This window comes from Miniopterus schreibersii (assembly GCF_964146895.1).
Source record: "Miniopterus schreibersii genome assembly, chromosome: 4".
Lineage (NCBI taxonomy): Eukaryota > Metazoa > Chordata > Mammalia > Chiroptera > Miniopteridae > Miniopterus > Miniopterus schreibersii.
Window position 1 is genome coordinate 101,022,363 of NC_138105.1, and position 26,599 is coordinate 101,048,961.

General features: G+C 56.0%; 1 protein-coding gene across 1 annotated transcript; it reads right to left on the reverse strand.

Moving 5' to 3' along the window:
• Positions 1-1,350: 1,350 nt before the first annotated feature.
• On the reverse strand, positions 1,351-20,469 carry EIF3B (eukaryotic translation initiation factor 3 subunit B). Its single transcript, XM_081134490.1, has 19 exons — positions 19,982-20,469; positions 15,780-15,972; positions 14,275-14,394; positions 13,796-13,853; positions 13,483-13,611; positions 13,091-13,248; positions 12,235-12,366; positions 12,088-12,154; positions 11,694-11,740; positions 10,587-10,797; positions 9,578-9,650; positions 8,684-8,806; positions 6,900-6,978; positions 6,071-6,209; positions 4,646-4,771; positions 4,096-4,173; positions 3,645-3,753; positions 3,268-3,385; positions 1,351-2,771 (listed from the first exon to the last, which is right to left on the reverse strand). The coding sequence occupies exons 1-18, from the start codon at positions 20,442-20,444 to the stop codon at positions 3,282-3,284; spliced, it is 2,409 nt and encodes an 802-aa protein (XP_080990616.1). The 5' UTR covers positions 20,445-20,469; the 3' UTR covers positions 1,351-2,771; positions 3,268-3,281.
• Positions 20,470-26,599: the final 6,130 nt, after the last annotated feature.

The window sequence follows — 26,599 nt, forward strand, 5'->3', positions numbered from 1 at the left end:
CAGCTCCAGACAAGGTCCAGCCTTTTTGTCTATGCGCTAATCCGACGCCATGGCAACCCAGGGCTCCTCTGCCACCGCCTCACCTGCTCTACAGGTGAGCCTGCCTGAGATCACCAGCCGTGGGCTTGGAGCTTTTCCACAAAAAGGGGCCAAATGCCACCAGCTGACATTTAATGAAATACTTTCAGGTGTGAACACTTTTCCCAAGGGAATTTTTTTTTTTTTAAATATATCTTTATCGATTTCAGAGAGAGGAAAGGAGAGGGAAAGAAACATCAATGATGAGAGAGTCATTGATCGGCTGCCTCCTGCGCGCCCCCGACTGGGGATCGAGCCCGCAACCCGGGCATGTGCCCTGACCAGGAATCGAACCCTGATTGCCTGGATCCTAGGTCAATGCTCAACCGCTGAGCCACGCCTGGCTGGACCCCAAGGGAATTTTTTTAAATGTTTATTGATTTCACAGAGAGGGAGGGACAGGGACAGATAGAAACATCAGAGTCATCAATTGGCTGCCTCCTGCTCGCCCCCTGCTGGGGAGCACGCCCACAGCTCGGGCCTGTGCCCTGACTGGGAATGGAATCGCCATCTCCAGGATCCCAGGTCAATGCTCAACCAGAGCCACGCCGGCCCGGCTCCCACATGAATTTTAAAGCAACCTTGAAGTGATCTTTGGGCTTGATGATGAGGACTTGGTTCTTAGCCCCCAGCCCACCCGGTCTGCCAGGGCCTGAGTGTGCTGGTTAAACGCTGTGCTCAACTTCCCACAGCTGCCTCCAGGGACGCCCCTGCACCTAAGGTCAGGCCGCTGACTGCCGGGCAGACACAGCATCCCTGGCGACAGCCCGCGCTGGTGAGAACACAGCCATCACTCCCGCACCTGGTGTGATTCAGAGACCCTGTCCATGAAGTTCAGGTCCGAAATCCCAGGCACAGGGCTGCAGCGGTGGGCCCTCCAGCAAGGGTGGGTCTCAGGCCAAGACCACTCAAGGTCACGGTGGCGCTCCAGGTGGGCAGTCTGGCAGCAGAGACGACAGTGGTAGTTCCGTGGTCCTGGGGAGTGATGTTGGGGAGGCCCACGTCAGCGTCTAGGGCCTCCCCGCTGCATGACCAAGGGGAGGGAAGACAGCACCGTCCCTCTAGCACCCTCCTCCCCTGCTGCCAAAGCTCCAGCTCTGACCCACTAGCACCTTGCTAGAGAGCCCAGGTCTCTGGGTTCCCCTAACGTCTCTGCGGGCAGCCAGGGGCCTGCGCCCACCTCTCACCCCCGTGCCCACAGATGGGTGAGGAGCTCTCCACACAGGGCAGCCCCGGGAAACCCACTTCCACACAGAGGAGAGTTACAGCAAACAGTGTTTCATAAAGTCTTTTATTTACAAATTATGTAAAACAATTACAACTAGCAAGTTTAAAGTCGTGAAAAGATCATCTTTCGAAAGCTGTTAAATCTGCTAATGTGACAACCGTGTGCCTTTTCCTGTTCAATCTGTTAACATGACAGAACCATGTGCTGTTAAATGTTAACATGACAGAACCATGTGCCTTTTCCTGCTGTTAAATCTGCCAACATGACAGAACCATGTGCCTTTTCCTGTTCCCAGCATGAAGTCAGCAGCACCAGTCTCGGCACGGAGTCTGAACAGGAGAGAAACAGGAATGACACCTGCACCGACAGCCAAGGACCAGCGGCCAGTGCACAGGACACTTAAGGCTCCAAGGACAAATACAAACGTGTCCCTCAGGGACCCAGAGTTAGCTGGGCAGCCACGGGCTCCAGCAGTCACTGTGGAGCCCGAGGAGGTCGGCACGAACCTGCCGAGCGACGGGGGCAGGCGTCCCGCCTTCTGGCCCACAGACAGCTGATCCTCCAACCACAGAACGTCAGAGGCCCGTACACATCACAGCCACCGTGAACTCCGAGGGCCCGTCCCTGCCTCACTGCTCAAAGACTGAGCTCCGGGCCCCGGGAGACAAGGCCGGTCGGTCAGAAGCTGCCACAGCCAATGAAAGTGGGCCGAACCACACGCTGTGCTCACTCCTTTCTCAGTGGGGAAGTTAAGTATTCAGAGGACCACAAAATAGCAGCTAAGGTGACAGCTCGACACAACTCCAAACCTGAAGGCCTCCCAGGGAGGGTCAGCGGGGTCTTCTGTCAGGTCAGGTGACAAGCACGGAAAACACCGGAACACACCGTTTCTGGACTGGACAGTGCGTCACTTCCCAGAGCTCAGCTGCACACAGGACAGAACCACAAGGGGGTGTCCCTGCTTGCCACGGCTGCCATGAGCACGTGACCGAGGGACCGAGCCCCGCAGTGGCCTTACTGCCGGGGGCAGGGAGAGGCACCAGATCACAGTCGCTACCTACGTTTAAAGACGAGGAAAGACAGCTGGTTCGTACAGGTTTGCTTTATTTCCACGTTCAGCCCACTGAGACCTGCCACAACCTGAATGCGGGCCCATGGCTGAGGTGCCACGCAGGCGGGGACACAGGAGGCACACTGCTCCCCTGCAGTGTCCACGCCCACGGGACAGAGTCCCCGCAGGGAGGCCAAGGTGGAGTCTCAGTAACAAACACTGGTGGTGACGTAGAAACCAAACAGGAGAAGACTGAGAGCAGTGCCTTAAAACCGCCCACCGGACGCCAGGGGTGAAAGGCACAACTCTGGAGACGGGCATCCCAGGCGCAGTAGGTCGAGAGTAGGAAGCATAGGGAACTCAGAACCGCGCAGGCTGTCTGCAGGGATGACCCGGTTCCGGCACGAGGTGGCGCTGCAACGGGACACGGGCTTACTCTCTCACTCACCACAAGCCCGTCAGGGGGCAGCATGGGACAGCCACAAACCACCCAGTCTCAGGTGGAGGCGCTGGAAGCTCCCTTCAGTCTGACGCCTGGGCCGTGAGCAGCAGCCTCAATGGTGGACCACTGCTGAGGACGACCAGTCGCTCGTCCTGCCCTGGGACAACACTGCCTGGACACCCAAAGGCTGCTCAGCCCCCTCCCTGCCAGCCCTCAGGTGCAAAACCTCTAGGTCCCTCTCCGTCACTAGGCAGTGTCTGAGGTCCTTGCCACACCACACCTGGCAGGACTCTCTGACCAGTAGTGGGTGCCGCTGCTGGGTTTGCATGGTACCCATCACAGCTCACAGGGAAGACTTTACCAACCTTGAGAACGTGAAACTGGACTTTCATGCATCACCATAAACAAGACGTTTCCTAACCTGTGGGTCAACAACAGGAAGTTAGCTGCTCCTGTCACAAGTCTTACCACAGTGCTCTCGGTCACTCCTGACTTCCAAGAGGAAAAATTTCTTCTGTGACAAAAAACTCAATGGTCTCCTCCTCCCAGTCATCCACGTTGCTGTCCAGCTCGTCAGTGTCCACACCTAAAGAGGAAAAGGAGAGGCTACGGTGGGCGCAGACATGGAGGAGTGCAGGTGCCGCAGGCTTCAGCCTTGGGGACACGCAAGCACACACAGGAGGCATGCGGACCAGCAAGGCCCTGCGGAGGCTACTGGGTGGGAAGTAGTGCGGAACCGAGTCCTTGATGATGTGAGAGCCGTTACACACACCTGATGTTTACTGAGAAATCTGGGCAATTACAAACACAAGCTTTAAAAGTGTATCTCCAGCTCATAAAGTTACCTCCTCGCAATTCCAGACGTTCGTTTTTCTGCTCCATGTAGAGCTCCTGGGCCATCTTCCGGTACTTGCGGAAGTCCTCCATCATGGTGCGTCTCCTCTCCACCAGTTCCTAGGCACAGGGGGGGAGTCAGAGCTGACACATCAGAGGACACGAGAACACTTACTTTAAAGGGAGCTGTCAGGACAGGAATGGTGGGGTGGGCTTGTTCTCAGTTTTCTTCCCCCAAATGCCTACACCCCCCAAGTTGTATCTGGAGAGCCAGCTGCCAAGAGGGTCACAGGGCTTGGGCCCCGCCAGCCCACCCACAGGCAGTGGCACAGGGAGTGCCTTCAGTGGAGAAGTGACTGCTCCATGGACACCCCCCCCCCCCACGGCCAGATGCTGGCCCTGCTCTGCCACGAAGGGACGTGGCCACCTGTGGCATTTCCCAGCCTGAGGATCAAGGCTGACCTTCGAGGCTTTGGACTGGCTCAGACGATCCTTCTGTTCAAAGATCTTGGAGTATTTCTTCAGGTCTTTTCTAATTTGCTGCAACAAAGACAAATCACTCAGGATTTTACCACACAACCTTCCACGCTGCCCACATGAAATAACACCCTCAAGGACTGGCACATGGCCTCCCAGAGCACAGAGCACTCAACGTGGCAGGCCATCTGCCCTAAGGTCTCTCAGCAGCGACACTGTCCTCCTTTCCCTCCTGTCCTCTCAGCTCTGCCCTAACACCCCTAACCCAGCATAGCTCCCCCTGCTCATGTAAACCCCACAGGCGGTTCTTCGAATCCCATGGGAAATTGTCACAGCCCCAGCCCAGCTCACGCACACGTCCCGGAGTGGTGCTGACAGGACCCGAGACAACCTGGACATCTGATGACTGTCCTAAAGCTGCTCTTTAAAACTTGGTTGTTACTGTTCAGGCACCTGTTCAAAGGGTCCTCCAGGTATCACCTTTCTACTCCCCGCTCATCACCCCCTGACGTCACCTTCACCTGTTGGGACCAACCTTGATCTGGTCCTGGCTCAGGAGTGTCGGGGGCCGTGGCCGCCACAGCAGCTGGCAGAAGCGGTCCTTGTTGTTTTTCTGCAGGAGGCGGCCTTGGAAGGTCCACAGCCAGTAGGCGTTGTCCACCTATGGGAGAGGAGGCCGGGCTCCAGCAGGCACCAGGGACTGGGATCTACAGTGTCAGCTGAGCACCATCTCACTGCACACCTGCTGCGGGCCGGCCGTGCCACTGCAGCACCTGGGGACACTGAATAATCTGGAGACCTCGGCCTTCCCTAAACTATGCCAATAGGCGGAAGACAGTCGACACAGAAACTGTGCACTAGAGATCCCACCTGCCACACACACAGCAGCTACAACAGTGCTGACCAAGCACAGGCGGTCACCTGGGCCAGAACAGAAACCTCTTCACCAAACACCGAGTAATTTGGCTTTTTTTAATGGCAAAATGGTCTTGGAGAAGGCAGCAGGGCCTTCTTTACTCTGCTGAGACCCCGTCACAGATGGCGCTTCGGAACATGTCCCAGTTTAATAGTGCCAAGGAAGGCCTGTTGAGGGCCAGACGCGGGCATAGCCGACTGACCCTAGTCAGTGTGTGCACCAAGTGTGTGTTCGTTCCTGAAAGTTCATGACGTCACTCAGCAGAATCACCCCAATCTAACCTCACAGGCTGGGCAACCCAATAACGATGGTCCCAACCAAGGGCTGCTTGAGAGAAGTAGTTGTGCTGGGAGAACACGAGCAACCAGGATACACTTTCCCCACACACACGCTCCCCCACACGTACTCAACACGCCACAGTGAGCAGCCTACATGAAACCTGACCCACTGGGAAGGCCGCAGATCGGGAAGCTACACAACTCAATCCCACACCGAGCAGCTCTGGCTACTGCACATGCCGGTGGCCTGGACATGGCTGCGACAGGCTAAGACAGGGTCTGACTCATGACAGTGAGACCAGGAACAGCCCATCTACTTATGAAAAAGGCTGCTGCCTCAGGCCATCTGCTCCGAAGTAGATGGCCCTGATGACAATGGTGAGAAAGCAAAACACACTCAGTGGGAACCACGCTTCGAGCTTTGGGTCTTCCCTGAACTAGTGCAAGGAACACTCTCCTCTAGTGATGCTGGGCAACAGGAGACATCCAGCCACAGACCATCATGAGCGCTCTGAGCACGTGCAGGGCGGGTGAGGCTGAATCATGACATTTGGCGGGCATTTCTGACTAAGGGTATTTCCCAGGACTCAGCCCCATCAAGAGTCGAGCAGCATCTGCACCAAGGCAGCCCAGGATGGGCCCAAAGGGTCAGCTAACTGTGGTATCAAAAGCACTGTGTACCCACTCGGGGAGACCAGGAGGGAGGCGGTGCGGCCTCTCTCCAAGGCAGAAAAGCAGCTGCCGTACGCCTGCTGTCAGCCCCTACCTTATGACTCCACCAGGACACAGAAGTGATGACATAACGGCCCGTGGGGTCCCACTCCACGTCGGAGGCCATGTAGTGCTCAGCAATGTTCATGACCGTGCAGTCCGACGTGTCCACAAATGCCAAGGCGCCATTCATGCTGGGGAGACAGACAGAACGTCCTAACCAAGAGCCACACCATGCAGTTCCCCGCACTCCTGCGCCCGCAGAGGCCCCGGGGAGAGGGTCCAGGGTGTCCCGAGGCTGCCTGGCTGCTAACATGGAAAGAGCAGAGACAAGGACACGGTTGATGATGTGTCCACGCGCAGGACTCGCAATATGTCTGTGGCACGTTTCACAGGACAGGCCGTCTGTCATTCTGTACCGAGCCTCCAAAACCACAGTCAGCATCTCCCACAAAGTGGGGGAACAGTAGCTGGAAGGCATCTGCATTCATGGGTGGGGTGCTGCAGGGTTCTCGTCGCCCCACAGTCTGCTGGAGGAACAGCTAAGCAGGGGTGAGGAAGACGAGTGCTTAGGCCCTCATGGTGACACCCCTCCCCGAGGTGCAGACAGGTTTGATTGAACCTTCCTCCTAGAGAAAACGTGGGTGCACAGTGGGACCACAATCAAAGCATGGCAAGTGCCTGTTTATTCTGCCTGGTCTAGGCGCAAGGCCGGGAAGCACGGCACAGACACTGTGTAGCAATCTGTCCCATGGACCGGAGCTGGGATGACCCTTCCAGACAAGAACACGCAAGTTCCTCAGGACTCAGTGGAGTCACCGTTCACAACCCAGTGCAGGAGGCGGGCCTGGGGTCAGGGTCAAGACCGGACAGCAGACACCCACCTCCTCAGACCAGCCAGCACCACAAACTGCCCCTGGGGGCTCCAGAAGATGGTGTTTGCCTGCTGCTTGTCGAACATCTCTGAAAAGAAAGGAAGTGTGTTAGAAGTCGTACTGGCTCTAAGCCGGCATGCAGCCAGGACTGAGGAATTGGTGACGGGCACATGCCCCCTAGGTGAGTTTGCAAAATGGGCTTTAGCCATGACTCCATGCACCACACCTCTGAGATCACCAATGAAGCACACCTGAAGCTACGACCTACACTTAATAACACAAACACAAAGCCAGAGTATTCTAAAGCTGCAGTGCCATCTGGACAATGTGGTCTCTTGTCTCGTACAGTCATTAGACAATGGAATCCCACTACAGTGAACACCATCGCCGGGACTCTCACAGATAAGGGACCCTGAAAAAAACCCCGAAATCCATTCTTCTGATGCCCACATCTCTTTAAATAATATGCTCATTGTCCTAGATGGTTTGGATCAGTGGTTAGAGCATCAGCCCACAGACTGAATGAAGGGTCCTGGGTCCAATTCCCAGGTAAGGGACATACCTTGGTTGCAGGCTCATCCCCGGCCCAGCTGGGGCGTGTGCAGGAGGCAACCAATCGATGTCTCTCTCTCTCTCACACATCAATGTCCCCCCCCCCCGAAAAGCAATGGGAAAAATATCCTCAGGTGGGGATTAAAAAAACTTTCATGTTCATGAACACCTCCCAAACCCCACCTCCCCACACACCCTCACTACCCACTTTCTGCAGGGACCCTGTGAAGCCAGGGAGCTAAGAGTCCTCACCAGGTGGGCAGTTTGCCCAGGACCCAAGCTCAGCCTGACAGGTGAGGTTTGTAGGCCAAAATCAAGGAAAAATAGACCAGCTGTGTGAGCAGATGTCCCTCAACAGCCACGGGGCTGAGAGGGAACACCTGACCACCCAACGCTGACACTCAGCCTCACAAAAACGGGGCCTGGCACAGAGCTCACAGGAAGAGGCTCCCTGGGCACCTGCCATCTGCTCCCTGACCAGGTCATAGCGAGAGGACAGTCTTCTGAGATACCCGCCCCTCTTCCTTTCACGTCAAAGGGAATTGATGCTACCATCAGTCCTGTGATGGACGGCCCATTGATTCTCCCCCACACACTCTAAGCTTAAAGAAGTAAAAACAAAATTCTTTACAGAAGTGTCTTGGGAAAAGCTGCCCCCAGGGCACACACATAAAACCAGTGTCTCTGTGGTAAGAAGTCCCATGTGACGTCCCTGGAGCGTGGTGAGCATGGCCTAAGCGTGGCCCCCACCTCTGAAGTGGGGCCAGAGGTCTCACTACCTCAGTCACCACATGAAAAGATGCTATGAAGCAACAAGCAATTGTTAACACCAGTGTTTGCAGAGGACCTACTGTTTGCTAAGCACTAAGGACATAGGATGAGAGCCGTCAGCCAGAATCCCAGCAGGGGGAATGGACGGATGCAGCCCCTCCCAGGCAGGACAGAGCGAGGGTGGGGACAGGGCACCCAGAGGCAGGGCAGGAGGTATTTATCCCCAAGCCTAGAGAAAGTAGCTTCATCCATTCAACAAAAGAACCAGAAACTTTAGTATAGACACTGAGGTGTGAGGGAGCCATGGAGGCTCTGGCTCTCCGTGGACGTGGTGCGCCCATGTGAACCATGTGAGTGAGCCATGATGGATATTCCAGCAGTGGGCTCAGGCCTGGGCAGCTGCCCTCGTAGGTCCCCCATGTGCCGACCAGCACACCCCCATGAGAAACAAGACAGGGAAGGCCACCTACTGATGAGCTCGATCTTCCCGTTGCTCTTCACGTGGTAGAAGGACACAGATATCCGAGGGGCCTCTCCGTGCAGCACTGCGAACTTGCTTCCATTAGGCTCCCAGGCAAAGGCGATGATGGGCTCTGTGACAGAGAAAGCACTCCCGTCAGTCAGAGCAGAGCCTGAGTCTCACGGTCATTAAAGGACCGAGGAGCAGAGGAATGACGGCGCACCCAGCATGGAGACCACAGCAGTGCGTTTGACCAAGGCGAGGCTCGTGCGCCATCCTCCTGGCCCAGTGGAAACTCCCGCCCACAGTGGGCTGTGCGGAGGAGCCTGAGCCGTTGCGGCCTGTGGACGTGTCCTTTCCTACCCTCCCGTGGCACTTACAGAATTCCACAGCCTTTAAAGGGCTCTCCTCCTCCCAGGGCAGAAGACCAGACCCTGCATGCTCTTCTCTCCCTGTGCTTTCCCCTCCCTTCCTCCTCCTCTCCAGCAAAACAGAAAACAAAACAAAGGACACAGGCTAACTTTGCCATTGAAAGGCAGAAACACAGCATGTGAACATGCCCTGGGTCCAGAGAAGCCCCTCAAATGGAAACCTGTGCGTGACGGGCCCTGTAGCTGCCTGTGGCTGAGAATCCTTGCTCCTGCGCTCCGTGAGCAGTCACAGTAGTGAGAAAAGCGGGGGGAGTTTCCCCTGGCCATTGGAAAAGTTAAGAGACTGAAGTTGGAAAGGACAAGAAAATCCCTAAACTTAGACTGTTCTGTAACTTGGGGGCCCAAGGCCGTTCATTACTCTGAGAGTGAGCTGGGTCTTGGCATTTGCCCAGGTGGGGCTCACACCAGTTCCAAAGGCCACATGTGACACCACACACACGGACACAGCCACAGAGGACCCCAGTGGAACTTGCCTTTCATTTCCACCACATCGACAGGTACCTGCTTTTCCCTCATTCGGAAAATTTCAAAATTTGTGACAACACCCTGTAAAAAAGAAAGGGGGGGATAATAATGTGAAAACCTAACATGAAAAATACTTAATTGACACTCTCGTCATGACACAGGACCCTCAGGTGCCAATGGACACAGGGATGGGACTACCTTGGGAGAACTGGGCACACGCGTGCATGGGAGCACACGCACACACACACACTCTCTCTCTCTCTCTGGCCCTGACTCCACTACAAAGAACTGCACTAAAGGTCACATTCACGCGCAAAAGGATCATGGACCTGCAGCCTGCCTGCAAGTTTCTGCCATGAGTGCCCTACAGGTCCACCAAGGGCCCAGGTCAGTCCTTCTAAACAGTGGGGTTTCCTGTATCAACACCTCCACGGCACCTGTGTGGAAGGCGGTGCTGTCCTACCCAGAACAGTCACAAGTGGAAACAGCCCACATGTCCATCAGCAGCCAACCAACTCAGCATGGTGTGGGGACAACCACGCAGTGGGGGGAGCCCTGAGGACAGGCTCAGGAAAGGCAGCCAGACAGGAAAGGCCACACACTCTGATTCCATTCCTTTGCACCATCCAGAACAGGGAGATGCAGACAGAGAGGGAGGCGGCAGAGGGGAGTGTTGGGAGCCAGGGGGAAGGAAGTATAGGATGGGGGACTGCTGACAGGGTGGACTTTCTTTCCAGGGTGGTGAAAATGTCCTGGGATTAAGACAATGGTGACTGCGTTGCACAAGTTTGAAAGCCACTATCTCTCCCACTCAGAGTTTTACAGATAAACGACACTCCTCAGTTGGAATACGGCCAGGGCTCTGGCTATGACGTGCCAGCCAACTACTCCTGTTATCAGAGGGATCTGAAGATAACCTACAACTTCAAACCAAACATCCACTAACATCCTTCACACGGAACAGACACCAGTCTGGAGCTGTGTACCAGGACGCCTCTGTCCACGGGTACCCCTTACCTGGGTGCCTTTTGGAGTCCTATCTACTTTGACACACAAGTAGTCTCCGTTTTTCTGCCAGTGCAGCTTACAATCCACGACATTGAACAGGTTCCTGACTCGGATCTCCTGTCTGCTGGGGAGCTGCATCAGGGTGACCCGCGCTGGGATATCCTTGTCTTCAGGTACCCAAAAAGCTATTATGTTACCACCAGGAGACCAGGAAAAGTCTCTGTAGGACAAAGAAAACAAACCGTCACAGAAGGACTGGCTGAGCGCTAAAAAGAGCAGTGCTCACTGGCTGTGCGGAGGCTCAGCAGCTGACCCTCTGTTGGGAGCTCACTGCAGGGTGCTGCTCTAGGGGCCACCCAGCTCATTTCACCCTTGTGACAGCCCCGGGCACTAAACTCTCTGCCAGGGAGGAAAGACAGACACTGACAGTGTCGTCTGCTGCCACACAGCCCCTTAGCTGGGATCCAAACCCGCTTCTGACCACTCCCTGCACTGCCGGCAGGTACAATTCCTTTGAGGCTGACGGGCCCGGCCGGCTACATGATATGATTCCCGAGAACCCACTAGGATGCTGAGAGGGAACTGCACACCAGTAAGGGTGGAGCAGAGCAGCAGGAAGACCCTGGAGAAGGAGAGGGGGCTGGACAGGATGACTCGTAAGCCCATGCCATGAGGAGCATCTTTACTTCTGCCTTTATAAGAATCAAGTCCTGGTTTTATTTTTAACATAAGCCGTAATTTTACCCAAGAATGTAAGGAAGAAGAAACGTGACTACCCCTGCACAGTGGGCACTTCACAGTGGAGACACTGGCTCACCCAGAGGCTTCAGAGGAAGAAAACGGGCCACTCTGACAAAGGAGCTGCTACTCGCCTGAGACCACCAAATCCACTACATGGTCACCCGAGAACACAGAAGACGTGTCACTAGGTGGAGTCCCTGCTCCACTGTGGCCCTCAGGAGGTGCTGTGTGCAGGGAAGGGACATGCCCAGGTGGCACAGGCAGCAGCCCTGGGCTGCCTGGTGCCTGGAACAAGGATAGCGCTTTCTCCACAGTGTGGGGCCCAGGGCTTGGCGCGGAGAGCAGGTGACAGCAGCCTGGGGCATAGCCACTTACTTGATGCCAGAGATCTTCAAGCTCTTCTTGTCCAGGAGACCCATAGACTGCAGAAGAAACAGGTGCAATGGACTCAAATCAGGCCAATGTCTCAATCACACAACTTGTTTACAAAAAGGCAACCAGAGGTTCTGATGTGAGCTTGCTGGGACGGGGCAGTGTGAGCACAGAGGATGAACAGACAAACACTGAACAGTTCACACTTCCCAGCCACCTCTGTCCCCAGCCCTCTGCAGCATAACAAGGGGCCGGCAGAGAGCAACCAGACAAGGACATGAGAACCGAAACCGGCCCCCACTCTACATACACAGTTCCCCTATTTCAGCCATCACAGGTCAAGGGAAAACTCCCACCCTCAGCCAATAGCTCATCCTGCAGTAATGAAACCACTCACAGGAGTTTCATAGATGCTGAGGGTGTCGAGTGTCATTCTGGCAAAGAATTTACCATCATGGCTCCACCTGAGAAGAGAGAAAGACCAGTGCCAGGCTCTGCCCACCAGCAGGCCCGAGAGGTCGCCAGGCTCCCACCGTCCACCTACTTGAAAATAGGCCAGTGGGCTGAGCTTTCACAGTGAAAGCCTCTCTTCTTCTGGCCAGTAAGGATGTCCCAGATGATGATGGCCTGAGGGTCGTCCTGTGTGTCCATCAGGGGGCTGAATGTCACCAGGTATCTAACAGAGGGGTACACAGTTTACTAATTTTCTTTCTTTCTCATGTGTTTTTATTGGGTTTTTTTAGAGCGAGAGGAAGGGAGACGTAGAGAAACATCGATGAGAAACATCCATCGACTGCCTCCTGCACGCTCCCTACTGGGGGATTGAGCCCACAACCCAGGAAGATGCTCCATGACTGTGGGCCATGGCCTTCAAACTCCTTGTGTTCCATGCCCCCCTCACCCCCAAGCTGGGATACTCGGACTATTACACACAGGAGGGACGGTCATTCACAAGAAAATTATCTGTAAAATACATGATCTTGGACTAGATCCTGAGCTGAAGGAGAAAATTTTACAGAGGACGTCTCTGGACCAAGTGACTATGCTGGAACAGCAAGTCAATGTTAAATCTCCTGAAGTTAACAACTGCCCGCGGCTGTAGGGGAACTTCCACTCCTGGGAAATGCACACTCGGGGAAAAGGGACGTGATCCTTCCCCCGACTCTCACATGGCTCATGAAAACACTACGTCCATGTGTTTGGAGAGAAAACGAGAAAGCAACACAACCACATGTGAACTGGGAGCTCGGTGCACAGCACATGGGAGAAGGGAGTTCTCCATACTCCTCTAGCCATTTCTAAGTGTGAAACTACTGCAAAATAAAAAGGTGTTAAAGTTATCTGCAGGAGGGTGGCAGGAGCTGAAGGGAACAGATTCCACCTGTTTTTTAAGGGCTTACCTTTCACAAGGTGAGAAGTCAATGAGCTGAACCCCCTGGTGGCTGAATCTCTGAATCTGTTTGAATTTCTCTCCCCCCCAGAGAGCAATGCCTCGCTGATGGAAGGTCGCCAGGTAGGTGCCCTTAGGAGACCAGCGCACGTATGTCTCTGTCCACCGCTGTGGAGAAAGTCAAGCCCACATTAACGCGACAGCATAGCCACACACACACTTCTCCTTCTATAAGGAATCTGCCCTCAAGCTCTCAAACGAAACACACGAGAAGCCTGTTCCCATCTCCTGATCACTTCGGAGCTGAAAGAACGAAGCAGCTGTTCTCAGAGACGGATCCCGGAGACCAGGACACCTCACCTTCTCTTGCACCCAGTCCCCCCACCCACAGCAAACACCCACCGCTCTCTCTTCGATGGAGACAGGATCCTTCACGTCGTTCCAGAAGATGGAGGTGCGGTCCCCGCTCTCAAAGATCACACTGTACTGATCTCGGCACTCCGCCTCCTCAAGCCAGTAACGCAAGTTCCCCTAGAGAGCGAGCCAAAAGCAGACTTCGTTACTTTTCGTCAGAAAAGACTCATTCGTGTACCTACTGCTCTTGGAGGCTGACACACTCCATTGGTATCTCTAACCCCGAGGAGTTCTCCACTTCAAGCCAGAGGCCAGCCAGCCCTTCCTTCTACCACTCAGATACCAATTCCATACAACGCACCAAGTCTTTGAAGGGCTGTTTCTCTGGAATATCCCACTCATCGCTGATTGTCATGTACCTGGAACAGAAAAAGAAACAGTCCAGTAACAGTCACAGTGGCACTACCCCATGGCTCCCCCCCAGGCAGGACAGCCACTCCCACCTAACATCGGCTAAGTGTCACAATTGATCTGAGTTTCTACAGCAGCTCATCAACATGGTAACCAAATAACAGGCTCGAGGACCTGCTGTGCTACACCCGCCTGTCCTCCTAAGCAGGGAAAGGACGAGTTGCTACTGGTAATGCTGGCGAGGGGATGCTGGTGGTGAGGGGGTGCTACTGGCCAGTATGAGGGCCAGGGATGTGGAATGTCCTGCATGGTCCAACCAGAGGATGGAACCACCCAGAAGGCCAGGAGCACTGCACCCCCCCCCCCCCGGGACCCAGGCCATTCAGCAGGGTGAATGTCCAGGCTCGCACGGCCCAAGTCGGGACTCACTTGTCAAAATCGGTGAAGAGGTTGACTCGGAAAGTGTGCTGCTTGTCGAGCTTGTAGCCATCGGCACTTTTCACAGCATCCAAGGCATGGGCAGGAGATGCGTACTCCAGGAAAATGTACCTGGAGCGAGAAAGAGGGCGATGTACACACTGTGGATGTTAGGTTAGGGTGGTCGTGCTCAATACACACGAGACCTTCCTCAACCATAAACATGGGACCCATGCCCTTGCCATGTCCAAGGAAGTCAAATCGCGGGCAGAGTAGATCCCGGAGCATGAACAAAATCCTCACAGAAGCTCCAAGGCTCCAAGTCCACAATCACAGAAAAGCTCATTAATCAAAACGTCCATCACCTTGACTGTGGTAATGGTTTCATGGGTGTGTCTACAACAAAACTCATGAAACCGTCCACTTTAAAACTTTACTGTATGTCAATTACTTCACAAAGCTGTTATAAAACTTAAAGTCATAAATATTATGCATTATGTTGTATTACAGGCAAAGTTACAAAGGTTCTCAAGGGTGTTTCATTTTAACAAAAACATAATAATAGGTATCCTTCTTCCTAGTTCCAAATAGAAAACATTAGGAGCATTACCTGTGTTTGATCACTTTTATAGAAATAAAACTACCTAGGCGGTTTCCAAAATCTGAATTAAATGAACGTGACCACCTTCCCAGTGCTGTCCTCTCACAGGCTGACATTCACGTGGAATGTGAGTGGAGAAGGTCTCAGGGCCTGTGGGGCAGCACAGACGCTCACTCCTGCGGCTGCAGTGCAAGCTGATGACCACCTGGGCATGAGCTGACACTGCCCAGCAACAACCCCCAAATTCCACCCCTAGGTCTGGAGCAAGGGAACAACTACACTTGTTCAAAAAGAAACCTGTTTGTAACTGCAACACTGTGTGGGGAAACAGACGAACAGTCATACATCACAGAATTTAAAATAAAGGAACCAGAATTACATTTGTCAACACAATACCAGAGATGGAATTTCAAAAGCAAACTGCAAGGCTGCCTATACCTCATGCTACCATTTTTAAAAGAGGCACAATTTTAGGTAACACTCGGGGGAAAAACTGCTGATTAAGCAATGACAACGCTTTCACCTAGACTGTAAAAAATATCCGCATTTCATAGGTATTAAAATGCAAAGAAAAGCATATCTTAGAATCAATAAAATACCACACGCAGTTTTCCTGAAATTCCGCCACCTTCCATATCTGTGGGTCCCTTTCCCAGGAAGCACTGCGTGTGCACTGCTCTGACAGCAGGTTTAACCACCAAGCTGACTCCTGGAGCACTTAGCAGCCAACTTACAGCACCCTAATCAAGAAGCGCATCTCCCGCCCTCCTGTGTGCGGCCCAGGACCACCTGACCGCTCCACAGAGCTTCCCAGGCGGGTGGGGAGCACCCACCCAGGGGCGGCAGAGGCCAGGGAGAGAACGCCTGTGCCACGGGGACACCAAGAGACACAGGCGCCACCACGAGAACCACTCACCCTTTCGTCTTCCCATCCTCCTCCGGGTAAAAGTCATTTGTGATTTTCCCAAACTTGGAGAAGATCTTGTGGATGACGTTCTTGAGCTTCTCCAGCCGGTCAGGTCCCACCTGAGGAACATTGTCGACCACAATCACCGAGTCGATCCCATCCGCTTCCTGGGGCCGGTCTTTGAGCACATCTCCCAGTAATTCTGTCCGAGCGAGAGATTTGTCCAATGACTTACTGACAGAACGACAGTTCATCCATTAGCTTAGCACACTGACCACCCTTCCAGCAGCAGAGGCAATAATCTGAATGCTTGCACTGTGAAGAAAGGAAGTCATACCCCTGGCCTGCTTCCAAACTTACACATGAAAGAACTGGGAAGATTTAAGTCTTCATGTCTGTCCACAGTCAAGACATGTCAACAGATTCCTGGCAATCATGGATGATTTCAAATGAACTTTTAAAAACACTTTTAATGATGCAGAACAAAAACAAAGAGGAAGGCCTTTCACCAGGAATCAGAAAAACCCAGAGTGGGCCAGGCTCCCCATGGTAAGCCTTCCCCAACCCACCGCCACTGCAAACTGGCCAGCAGGAATTTCTTCCCAGTTAGTCTAAGACAAAACAACTCGTTACTCAATAGTCTGTCTGAAGACAACATGGGGCTGAGACGGACACTGAAACAAGAAGACTAGAGAACACACAAGCGCAGAAGAGTATGCACGTAAATGATGCAGCTGCCGACTGGTGGGTCTCCGACTGGGTAAATATCTCACAGGGCTGCTGGGCGACCCCAGGCTTTTATAGATATCACAGCTGTAAACACCAGGACCGTACTTGGAACATAGTAAGCAATATAGGTTAACTATATTTCCATAACTACACGCAAAAATTCAAAATGAATTATGTTCGTGTATCTGCTTTTAAAATTAAGACCACAGAACCCAAATCTCAAGTCTTAGAATTGCTTCATTTCCATAAAATGACAGGCTAGAACGAGAGAGGGAAGGAAAGACAGGTGTAAAGGGCTATGAAAAAGAAACACGAGAGGAACCAACACAGGCCTGGGAAGCAGTCTGGAGGCTGACTGGTTTTGTCCGGGGCCTCAGTGCTATCTCCTCCCCGCAACCCCTCCTGAGGCCTGTCCCAGGCCTGAAGTCCTGACCATAAGGCTCCAGCACCAATAGAAATGCCTGATCAGCCACTGGAGATGGGCATTTGGAGGTCAGATGAAATAGGGTATCAGATGAAATAAAGCAAAACCTATCTTTTTGTGTAAATTCTGTACAAATTAGTTAGCTTGTCCAGGAAGCTGTGAAATGACGAGGTGCTGGGTTAGGAACGAGAACAGATACCTTCATAGCCGCCATCAACACTCCTGAGGCTGCACCAGGCCATCGGCCAGTGAGAGCACGCAGGTCACCTCACACCCCAGCTGGGGAACAGTGTTCTGTGATATGCATCTGTGGGCTCTGGAATCCCACTGTCACTCTGACATCTGTACCATGCTTGTAAGAATTTCAAAATGCCAGCCCTGGCAGGTGTGGCCCAGTTGGTTGGGTGTCATCCCATAAAGGTGGTGCCTTTGATTCCCGGGTGGGACACATATGGGCGGCGACTGATGGATGTTTCTCTCTCCCCCTTGCTCTCTCTAGAATTGATGAAAAACATATCCTCAGGAGAGAATTAAAAAAAAAAAAAAAAAAGAATTTCTACGTGCCAAATAGAACACGTAAGAAAATACTCTTTGCTGCCTCTCATTCTCAAAAGTTCAGATGGATTATCTCCATTTTGTGTTTGAAACATTGCATAATAAACTGAAAGGTCTTTCAAAAAGGAGTTTTAATTTCAAGAGGCATGCCCTGTTATAAACTATTTCTAATTAATTTCAACCCATTATAAATATTGAAAACATTACCTTTTTAAAAAAACAAAAAAACCCTCGTCACTTAAATTTCAAAAAAACAGACACAGACCAAAGAGGAAAAAAGGAAAGAGGCAGGTGAGAGTCACACCATGGTGACGTCTTCCTTGCAGGACTGGAGTCAAATCCATGGGCTCTTTTTAAAGCTCACTCATCATACAATTAACTGGCCTGTTAAGCCCGATCTGAATTTACAAGGTTTATAATTAAAAGTTCAGTGTTTGTACACACTGTAGACTCCTTCCCACAATGTTAAAGTCCTTTAAGGGAAAAGAGTTTTTTATAGGAAAAGAGTTCTTTATAAAAGTCTGCTCATACACAGCAAGAAAGTAAGTGTAGAAACTGCACATAAACAAACACATTTCCTCTGCCGTTAGCACCTGCACCTCTGGTTCCTCTTGGCTCATGGATTCTGTCTGGCTCCAGAAGCAATTCTCAAAACTGAAGAGCAAATATAGGGTGGAGGGGGGCAAAAAGCGGGGAAGTGGGAAATATCTGTAATACTGAAAACAGTAAAAAAACTAAATAGCAAACATAAACATAAATACCACTTATGAGCCAAAAAAGAAGACACTTAAGAGTTAAAACTTTTGCCCGGCCAGTGTGACTCAGAGGTTGAGCGTCAACCTAGGATCCAGGAGATCGGGATTCGATTCCCGGTCAGGGCACATGCCCAGGTTGCGTGCTCGATCAATGACTTTCTCATCATTGATGTTTCTCTCTGCCTCTCCTTTCCTCTCTCTGAAATCAATAAAGATACATTTTAAAAAATAATAAAATAAAATCAATAAAAACATTAAAAAAAAAAATTAAAACTTTTACCACGTCTGGCTGAGCACTGGAATCAGTTGAGAATGAGGCTGACACGCGACCATCATGGAGACGCAGCCGTGCCAGCCTCAGCATGAGGGGCAAGGCAGATGCCCTCTCGGCAGCCCAGCGCTGGAGCTCATGGCACCTAGCAGAGGGTGCCTCCCGAGACACTGCATTTTCCAGGGAAATGGTACCCACGGCATCACTCTCTGGTCCCCATATACAAGGCAAAATTCAAAACACACGTGAGCAATGGACCACAACCAAGGGGCCTCAAGAACACAGGGCTCGCTCAGTGCTAGTTCCTAGGGCCAGCAACTCACAGGTCGCTCTGGCAAAAACCTGTGATCGTGCGCACTCCAAAAGGCCTGCCCAGCCATCACCTAGCCTGGCTGGCCGGCCTGGTGCTCACATCAGCACCCCTGCATGTCACACACCGCAACTTTGGAATTAATTCATGTGCTAAAATCTTGTGTGAATTAGGTGTGCTCACACAATGCTTTAAAAAGAAAAAGCCAATCACAGAGTAAATACTGGTGGGCTCAAAATAGGCCTTAAAAATCGTTTAGGTTTTAAAATACGACAAAAACTGGTGGGCAAAAAGCAGCTGCCTCTGGGTGAGCAAGGAGCCCGTCCCCTCCCAGGCTTCCCAGCCGCGGGGCCTCTCCCGCCTCGCCCCAGACCGTCTTTATCTCAGGATAAAGCGCGGCACAGCAGGTGACAGCGGCAGGAAACCCTAGGAAACCCCTTTTGACGTTGACAACTCTGCGCTGGCTCCCTAGGCTCCTTTCCCCCTTTCCTCGAGGTCCGCTGCGGTTCCCTCGACCTCAGGGGACCAGGCACAGCAGCCTCAGCGCGGTAACCTCCAGCCTGGGCGCGCCGGCCCCTCCGCTCCAAGGCTGCAGGGCTCCCGCAGCCACAACCACGCGAGCCCGCAAGACCACGAGCTGCCCCTGAGGTCGGCGAGGGGCGGCGGGGGCTGAGCCGGGCGGCGGGAGGGCGCCGCCGGTGTGATCTACACGCGCCCGGAGCCCGGCCGCCCGCAGGAAGGGGCGGTGCCCTCCAGGGACACGGGGACACGCAGCCAGGGCTCTGGCCACGCGCGCCTCGCACCACCCGAGGAGGGCTCTGCAGGGAAGAGGCCCGTCACTGCCGCTCCGAGGCACCCCCGGCCCCGGGTCCGCGCCGGCTCCGGTCCAGCCTGGACACGCGCGGCGGCACACTCGGGACACCGCACCTGCGGACACCGCACCTGCTGGCGGGGGCTGGCCCTCGAGACCGAGCCGCGCGTGGCCTGTCCCGTTTTGCCCCGGCCGAAGCCCCGCCTGCCCGGCTCCCCGGGCGGCCTGCGTCCCTCCCGCCCCTCGCCGGGGAAACGGGGGCGTCCGGGGCCCCGCAGCGAGCCCGCCCCCGGAGGAAGGCCGCGCGGGCGCGAGGACACACGCCCCGGCCCGCCCTCCCGCGCCCGCCGCCTCACCTTCCTCGCTCACGTCGTCCACGAAGTCCTCGGGGTCGCTGAAGGAGGGCTCGTCCGCCTCGCCGTTCTCGGCCGCGCCGCCGTCCCCCGCGGCGCCGCCCTGCCCCGCGCCCGCCCCGTCGGACGGGGCCTCGGCCGCCGCGTCCCGGGCCTGCTCCCCGGGGGCCTCGTCCGCGGCCGGGACGGGGGGCTCCTCGGGCGGCGGCGGGGACGGGCCGGGGGTCGCTCCGGCCGCCTCCTCGCCGTCGGCCTGGGGCTCGGCGGGCCCCTCAGGCCCCTCAGGCCCCGGCCCGGGCTCCTCGGCCTCGGCCTCGGCCTCGCCGCCCGCCGCCTCCTGCGCGCCCGGCCCCGCGGCCCGCGGCGGCTCGTCCCCGGGCGGCTCGGCGGCCGGCTGCTGCTGCGGCCCGGGCTCGGCCCGCTCCTCGGCCGCCTCGGGCGCCGCCACGTTCTCCGCGTCCTGCATGGGCCCGCCGCTGCCGCTCGCCGCGCTTCCGACTCTCCCAGGCCGCCCCGCGCCGGCCGCGTGCGTGCGCGGGGCCGTCCCACGGGCGGGGGGGGCCCGCGCCCCGACTCCCGCCCGCGCGGCCGGTGCGCTCCGGGGGCGGCCGGGCGCCCACCTCGGGCTACCGCGGGGCTCCCCGGGCGAGCGCGCGCGCCCCCGCCGTCAGCACCGCGCCCCGGGCCCAGCGCCGAGCTCGCGGGGACGCGAGGAGCCCCCGCCCTCGGGAGGGGGTGGTCTCGCCCAACATGGCGGCCGCGCGCCGGCGTCTCCCGTCGGGCCCCGCGGCGGCGAGCGCGACCACGTGGGACGCCGGGAGGGGTGTCTGCGCGGCTGCGCCGGGAGGGGGCGCCCGGGCGCAGTGCGGGGCGCGCCCCCCGCGTGACCAGCCCGCCGCGCCGGGGCTGCAGCCGCCCGCCCAGGCCCGCCCCACGCGGGTACCCCCCGGCGGTCACGGCGGTCACGGCGGTCGGGCCGCTCTCGCCACCCCCGCGGCGCGGACGGGTCACGGGGGCGGGTTCGCGGCCCGGGGGGTGGGGGGGCTCGCGTCGGGCTCGGAGGGTGTTTCTACCCCGCAGGTTCATCCCGGGCGGGGCTCCATCCCCAGTGACGCTCGGCGTGGGTGTTCCCGTCGCTCTCCTTTCCTCTCTCCGATCAACAAGGTAATAAGTAATAAATAATAAATAATAAGTAATAAATAAGCGCATGTTTATTGGCCTTAAGGAGAGAAAGGACGGGAGAGACTTCATTCGCTGCCCCCCAAGGGCCCCTCCCGGGATGGAGCTTGTCACCTGGGCAGGTGCCCGTCCCCTAGGAACCAGCCCCCCGTCCCTGAGGAACCAGTCCCCCTGTCCCCCAGGAACCAGCCCCCCGTCCCCGAGGAACCAGCCCCCCTGTCCCCGAGGAACCAGCCCCCCTGTCCCCCAGGAACCAGCCCCCCCGTCCCCCAGCCCCCCCCCCCCCCCCCCCCCCGTCCCCTAAGGAACCAGCCCCCCATCCCCGAGGAACCAGTCCCCCTGTCCCCCAGGAACCAGCCCCCCGTCCCTGAGGAACCAGTCCCCCTGTCCCCCAGGAACCAGCCCCCCTGTCCCCCAGGAACCAGCCCCCCGTCCCCTAAGGAACCAGCCCCCCCGTCCCCCAGCCCCCCCCGTCCCCTAAGGAACCAGTCCCCCTGTCCCCCAGGAACCAGCCCCCCTGTCCCCCAGGAACCAGCCCCCCGTCCCCTAAGGAACCAGCCCCCCCGTCCCCCAGCCCCCCCCCGTCCCCTAAGGAACCAGCCCCCCGTCCCCGAGGAACCAGCCCCCCGTCCCCCAGGAACCAGCCCCCCGTCCCCCAAGGAACCAGCCCCCCGTCCCCCAGGAACCAGCCCCCCGTCCCCTAAGGAACCAGTCCCCCGTCCCCTAAGGAACCAGCCCCCCGTCCCCCAGGAACCAGCCCCCCATCCCCGAGGAACCAGCCCCCCGTCCCCGAGGAACCAGCCCCCCGTCCCCCAGGAACCAGCCCCCTATCCCCTAAGGAACCAGCCCCCCGTCCCCCAGGAACCAGCCCCCTATCCCCTAAGGAACCAGCCCCCCTGTCCCCCAGGAACCAGCCCCCCGTCCCCTGGAGGACGCGTCACCACTGAGCCCGCTGCCCGGCCCGTTTGGGGCTGTACTTTGGTCATTGCAGGGGGCACCGCTGATGGGGCGCCTGCATTCCCCTTAGAAAGGGGCCGGGAGCCGGGAAGTCAGTGCTGAACGGGGACCGAGCCTCCGCTTGGGGAGATGTCAGTTCTTAGGGCGACGGTGACGGTGGTGGTGTTACTGTGAACGTGCCGAGCGCCCGGCCTGCAGGTGGAAACAGCCCAGACGGTCAGCGTCCCGTTGTCGTCGGGGCTCCACCTCACCTGGAAGAGAAGACAAAGGGCCGGGTCTCGGGCGCCTGAGGCGCTGCCCCTTCCTCCAGCTGGCCCCCCGCAGCCGCTCAGCCCCACACGGTGTCCCCGCCCGTGACTGAGGAGTGACCCCCATGCACGGGGCACAACCGTTCTCCTAAAGGCAAAACCAGTCTTTCCCAGAGGTCGGAGTGTATCCCAGAGGTCGGAGTGTATCCCAGAGCTCGGAGTCTATCCCGGAGCTCGGAGTCTATCCCGGAGCTCGGAGTCTATCCCGGAGCTCGGAGTTTACCCCGGAGCTCGGAGTTTACCCCGGAGCTCGGAGTGTATCCCAGAGGTCGGAGTGTATCCCGGAGCTCGGAGTGTATCCCGGAGCTCGGAGTGTATCCCGGAGCTCGGAGTCTATCCCGGAGCTCGGAGTCTATCCCGGAGCTCGGAGTGTATCCCGGAGCTCGGAGTTTACCCCGGAGCTCGGAGTTTACCCCGGAGCTCGGAGTGTACCCCGGAGCTCGGAGTTTACCCCGGAGCTCGGAGTGTACCCCGGAGCTCGGAGTGTACCCCGGAGCTCGGAGTGTATCCCGGAGCTCGGAGTGTATCCCGGAGCTCGGAGTGTATCCTAGAGGTCGGAGCTCTCATTTCCAGCCTCATCTGCGGTTTCCGTGGGGCGTGAAGGCACGACCTTCGAGAAAGGCCAGGGCGAGGGGCCGTGTTGGGCAGGGGAAGGGGTCAAGCTGCAGCCTGCGAGCCATGGAGCAGGACAGTGGCTGGAGGCAGAGGGGCCAGGCCGGTCCGCACCGGCAGCTCCAGGCTGAGGGTGGCCTGGGGGCCTGGGTGTGCACTGGGAACCCTTTCCAGAGAAAGGTGCAGCTGGACGCTGCCAGCAGGGCCGCCTCAGGACGCGCCAGGGACCAGGCCGCGTCGGGGTCACCGCCGCCAGTGAAGGGAGCGGTGGGCTCCCTGCCTCACCAGGTGGTACGTTCTGTGACAAACCTTTCAGTCCTGCTCGTCCGCACACCTACCCTCTTCCCTATGACATCAGTATTTTATTCCACATTTTTATGCAGAGTTGGCAATTACCATTTGTGAAACTCACTGCGGAAAACGGGCGGCATGGCGGCCTGGGTTGGATCCTGGGACGGACACAGGCCGTCCATGGAAAACCGGTGAAACCTAAGCGGTGCCTGGAGTTTAGTTAACGGAGCCGTGCTAAGCGTCGCTGTGACGGGTGAAACGCTGGCATCAGGGCTCACGAGAACGCGCTTTGCCACGGTTCTGTAAATTTGAAATTATTCCAAATAACAGGAGGACCTGGAGGAGTCGGATCCACAGACAGAAAGGAGGGCGGGCGCTGGGGTTGGGGGTGGGACGGGGAGTGCGGTTTTTTGTTTGTTTTTTGTTTTTTGGTGTTTTTTTTAATATATCTTTATTGATTTCAGAGAGAGAAAGGAGAGGGAGAGAGAGATAGAAACATCAATGATGAGAGTCATTGATCAAGCCCGCAACCCGGGCATGTGCCCTGACCGGGAACCGAACCCCGATCGCCTGGATCCCAGGTCGATGCTCAACCCCTGAGCCACCCCGGCCGGGAGGGAGTGCATGTTTCGTGGGGACAGTCCCGGTTTGGGAAGACGAGAGCGGTGGTGACGGCTGCCCCGCTGTGTGGATGTGCTTCATGCCGCTGAACTGTGCACTTAGAGATGGTTAAATGGTAACTTTTATCTTACGTATACTTTACCACAACCAGATGTTTTTAAAAGACAAAAAATGTTTCAAGCCATCGATGTCCTGCCAGCTGGCGGGGTGACCTCGAGAAGGGTGCTGAACTGACCGGGCCTTGGGCTCTTGGGTGAATGGTGCCCTTCGGGTGCTGGGTCCTGGAAAGAGTCCAGGGACACGCCCGCAGGCGGCGCTCCTGTCCACCCTCTCGGTCGACGAGCCGGCTGCCCGGTCCCCTTCCAGCCCCGACGCAGCAGGCGGCTCTCAGGTGGGGTCTCAGTCCTGCCTCCGGGACAGTTTATCTGAACGGGGCAGTTTCTGTGGTCACAGAGCAGGGAGGGGACAGAGCAGGGCCTGAGGGACTGAAGGGTCCAGTGTGGCCCCCGAGCCTCCCAAACCCCCCCTCCAGCGGCTGACCAAGCACACCGCTGCCCCGGCAGGGGCTGGTTCGACCCTCTCCTTCGAATGCGGGGTGAGGTCAGGAGTCAGACGGTCCTCACCGACTCCGTCGTCACCGCCTCTGAGCCTGTCTCCTGGCTGTGACTCGGGTCACTGCTGCCGGCTTGGAGCACGATGGAGCCCACACGGTGGGGGTGTTTCCACCTTGGTCCCGGCTGTACCCTGGGGTCCCTGGAGCCAGCTGCCAGGCGCTCGGACTTCCCACAGGGTTCACTCACTCAGCCCCCAGACGACCCTGGGGGAGAGAGGAACATCAGCTTGTTACCCACTTATTTATGCGTTCATTCATTGGTTGATTTTTAATGGGGATATTCTTTTTTTTATTGAGTTCAGAGAGAGGGAGAGAGAGAGAAACATCAATGATGCAAGATAATCGTTAACCGGCTGCCTCCTGCATGGCCCTGCTGGGGGTCGAGCCTGAAACACGGGCGTGTGCCCTGACGGGGAATTGAGCCAGTGCCCTCCAGGTTCATGGGTCGATGCTCAACCGCTGAGCCATGCCGGCCCGGCCCATTGGTTGATTCTTGTATGTGTCCTGACCGTGGATCAAACCCGCAACCTTGACGTATTGGGATGACCCTCTAACCAACTGAGCAGCCTGGCCAGGGCCTCTTGGCATTTTTTTCCCCCTTAGTGATCAGATCGCATTTATTGTAAAATAGAACTTAGCTGTCCCATGATTCCAAATGTAAACTGGTTTAGCGGCCCACAGACCAGCATCGCCTGTCCATCTGATTCTGACAATTCTACCTGGAACACAATAAATTCAAAGTACACTGTGTATCCCTAGGATCTGCCAGTATCATGAATGAAAGTCAACAAAATTTAACCGCGGGTGGTCGACTCATCAGAAAGGTGGATTTAAGCATCGTCGGTGGTGACTTCACCTCGACTCCTGGCTCGGTACTGATGGAAGCAGCCTGCGGAACAGCCTCGGAAGGGCTGTGCGCGTCGAGGAGTCGCCTGCGGGCCCGTCTCGAGCCCTCCCGGCAGGGCGTGTCCTTGCGGGGATTCTGAGTCTTGGTGGGCGTCCAGACTGGTCCTTGCACTTTGAGGCTCTTCTTCACGCCCTGATCAGGTCCGCACGCACCTTCTCCAGAGACTTGACGTGGCGGCTGGTTAGAGTCATTCTCATTCGGTGAACGACCACCTCAGCTTCCACGGGCGTCTTGCCGGCGTCTTTAAAGGCGGCGGCCGCGGTGTGGCTTCCTCGGGACAGCGACAGGGGTGAGGCAGGAGCAGGAGCGGGCCGGGCGGAGCTGCGCGGCGCCCCGTCTTCCCAAAGAGCTCGTGGGCATCGCTGACAGAGGTGCAGAGGAGTCTGCACACGCGGCTCCCCCACACCCAGGTTTTCTTAGCACCCCATTACACGTACTGGGGCGACGGCAGCTAGTGGGAGCGTGCAGGTTTCAGGCGGGGCTCCTGTGTTACAGGACCTGTCTGTTGCTCTGTGAGCCCCCCCACAGGTTTTTAAATGCTTACAGTTTATCACGTTTGCCTCAGGCGTCTTTCCAAGGAAAAACAAGGATTTGAAGGCCCCTAAATCCTGTTTTCTCCCCTCCTCAGAAGAAGCCATCACGTGTCTAGAAGTAAGATATGTAGATATAGATATAGATAGATGATAAATGATAGATGATAGGTGATAGAGAATAGAGATAGATGATGATGATAGATATAGATAGATAGATGATTGATAGTTAGATGATAGATGATAGGTGATAGAGAATAGAGATAGATAGATGATAGATATAAATAGATGATTGATAGATGATAGATAGATAGATGATAGATAGATGATAGATAGATAGATAGATAGATAGATAGATAGATAGATAGATAGATAGATAGATGATAGATAGAAGATAGATAGATAGATATTGCCCCGGCCGGTTTGGCTCGGTGGTTAGAGCGTCGCCCACACACTGAAGGGTCCCGGGTTTGGTTCCAGCCAAGGGCCTGGATGTCAGTTGCAGGCTCGATCCGGGGCTCCTGTGGGAGGCAACCAGTCGATGTGTCTCTCACATTGATGTTTCACTCTCTGTGAAAAGCAATGAAAAAAATATCCTCAGAG

Coding starts and splice junctions, on each gene's coding strand:
- EIF3B (XM_081134490.1), bottom strand. CDS start 20,444: ATGCAGGACGCGGAGAACGTGGCGGCGCCCGAGGCGGCCGAGGAGCGG. Junction 13,249..13,482: donor TCTCCATCGAAGAGAGAGCG/GTGGGTGTTTGC, acceptor CTTTCTCCACAG/CGGTGGACAGAGACATACGT. Junction 6,979..8,683: donor CGGGAAGATCGAGCTCATCA/GTAGGTGGCCTT, acceptor CTTTCTTTTCAG/AGATGTTCGACAAGCAGCAG.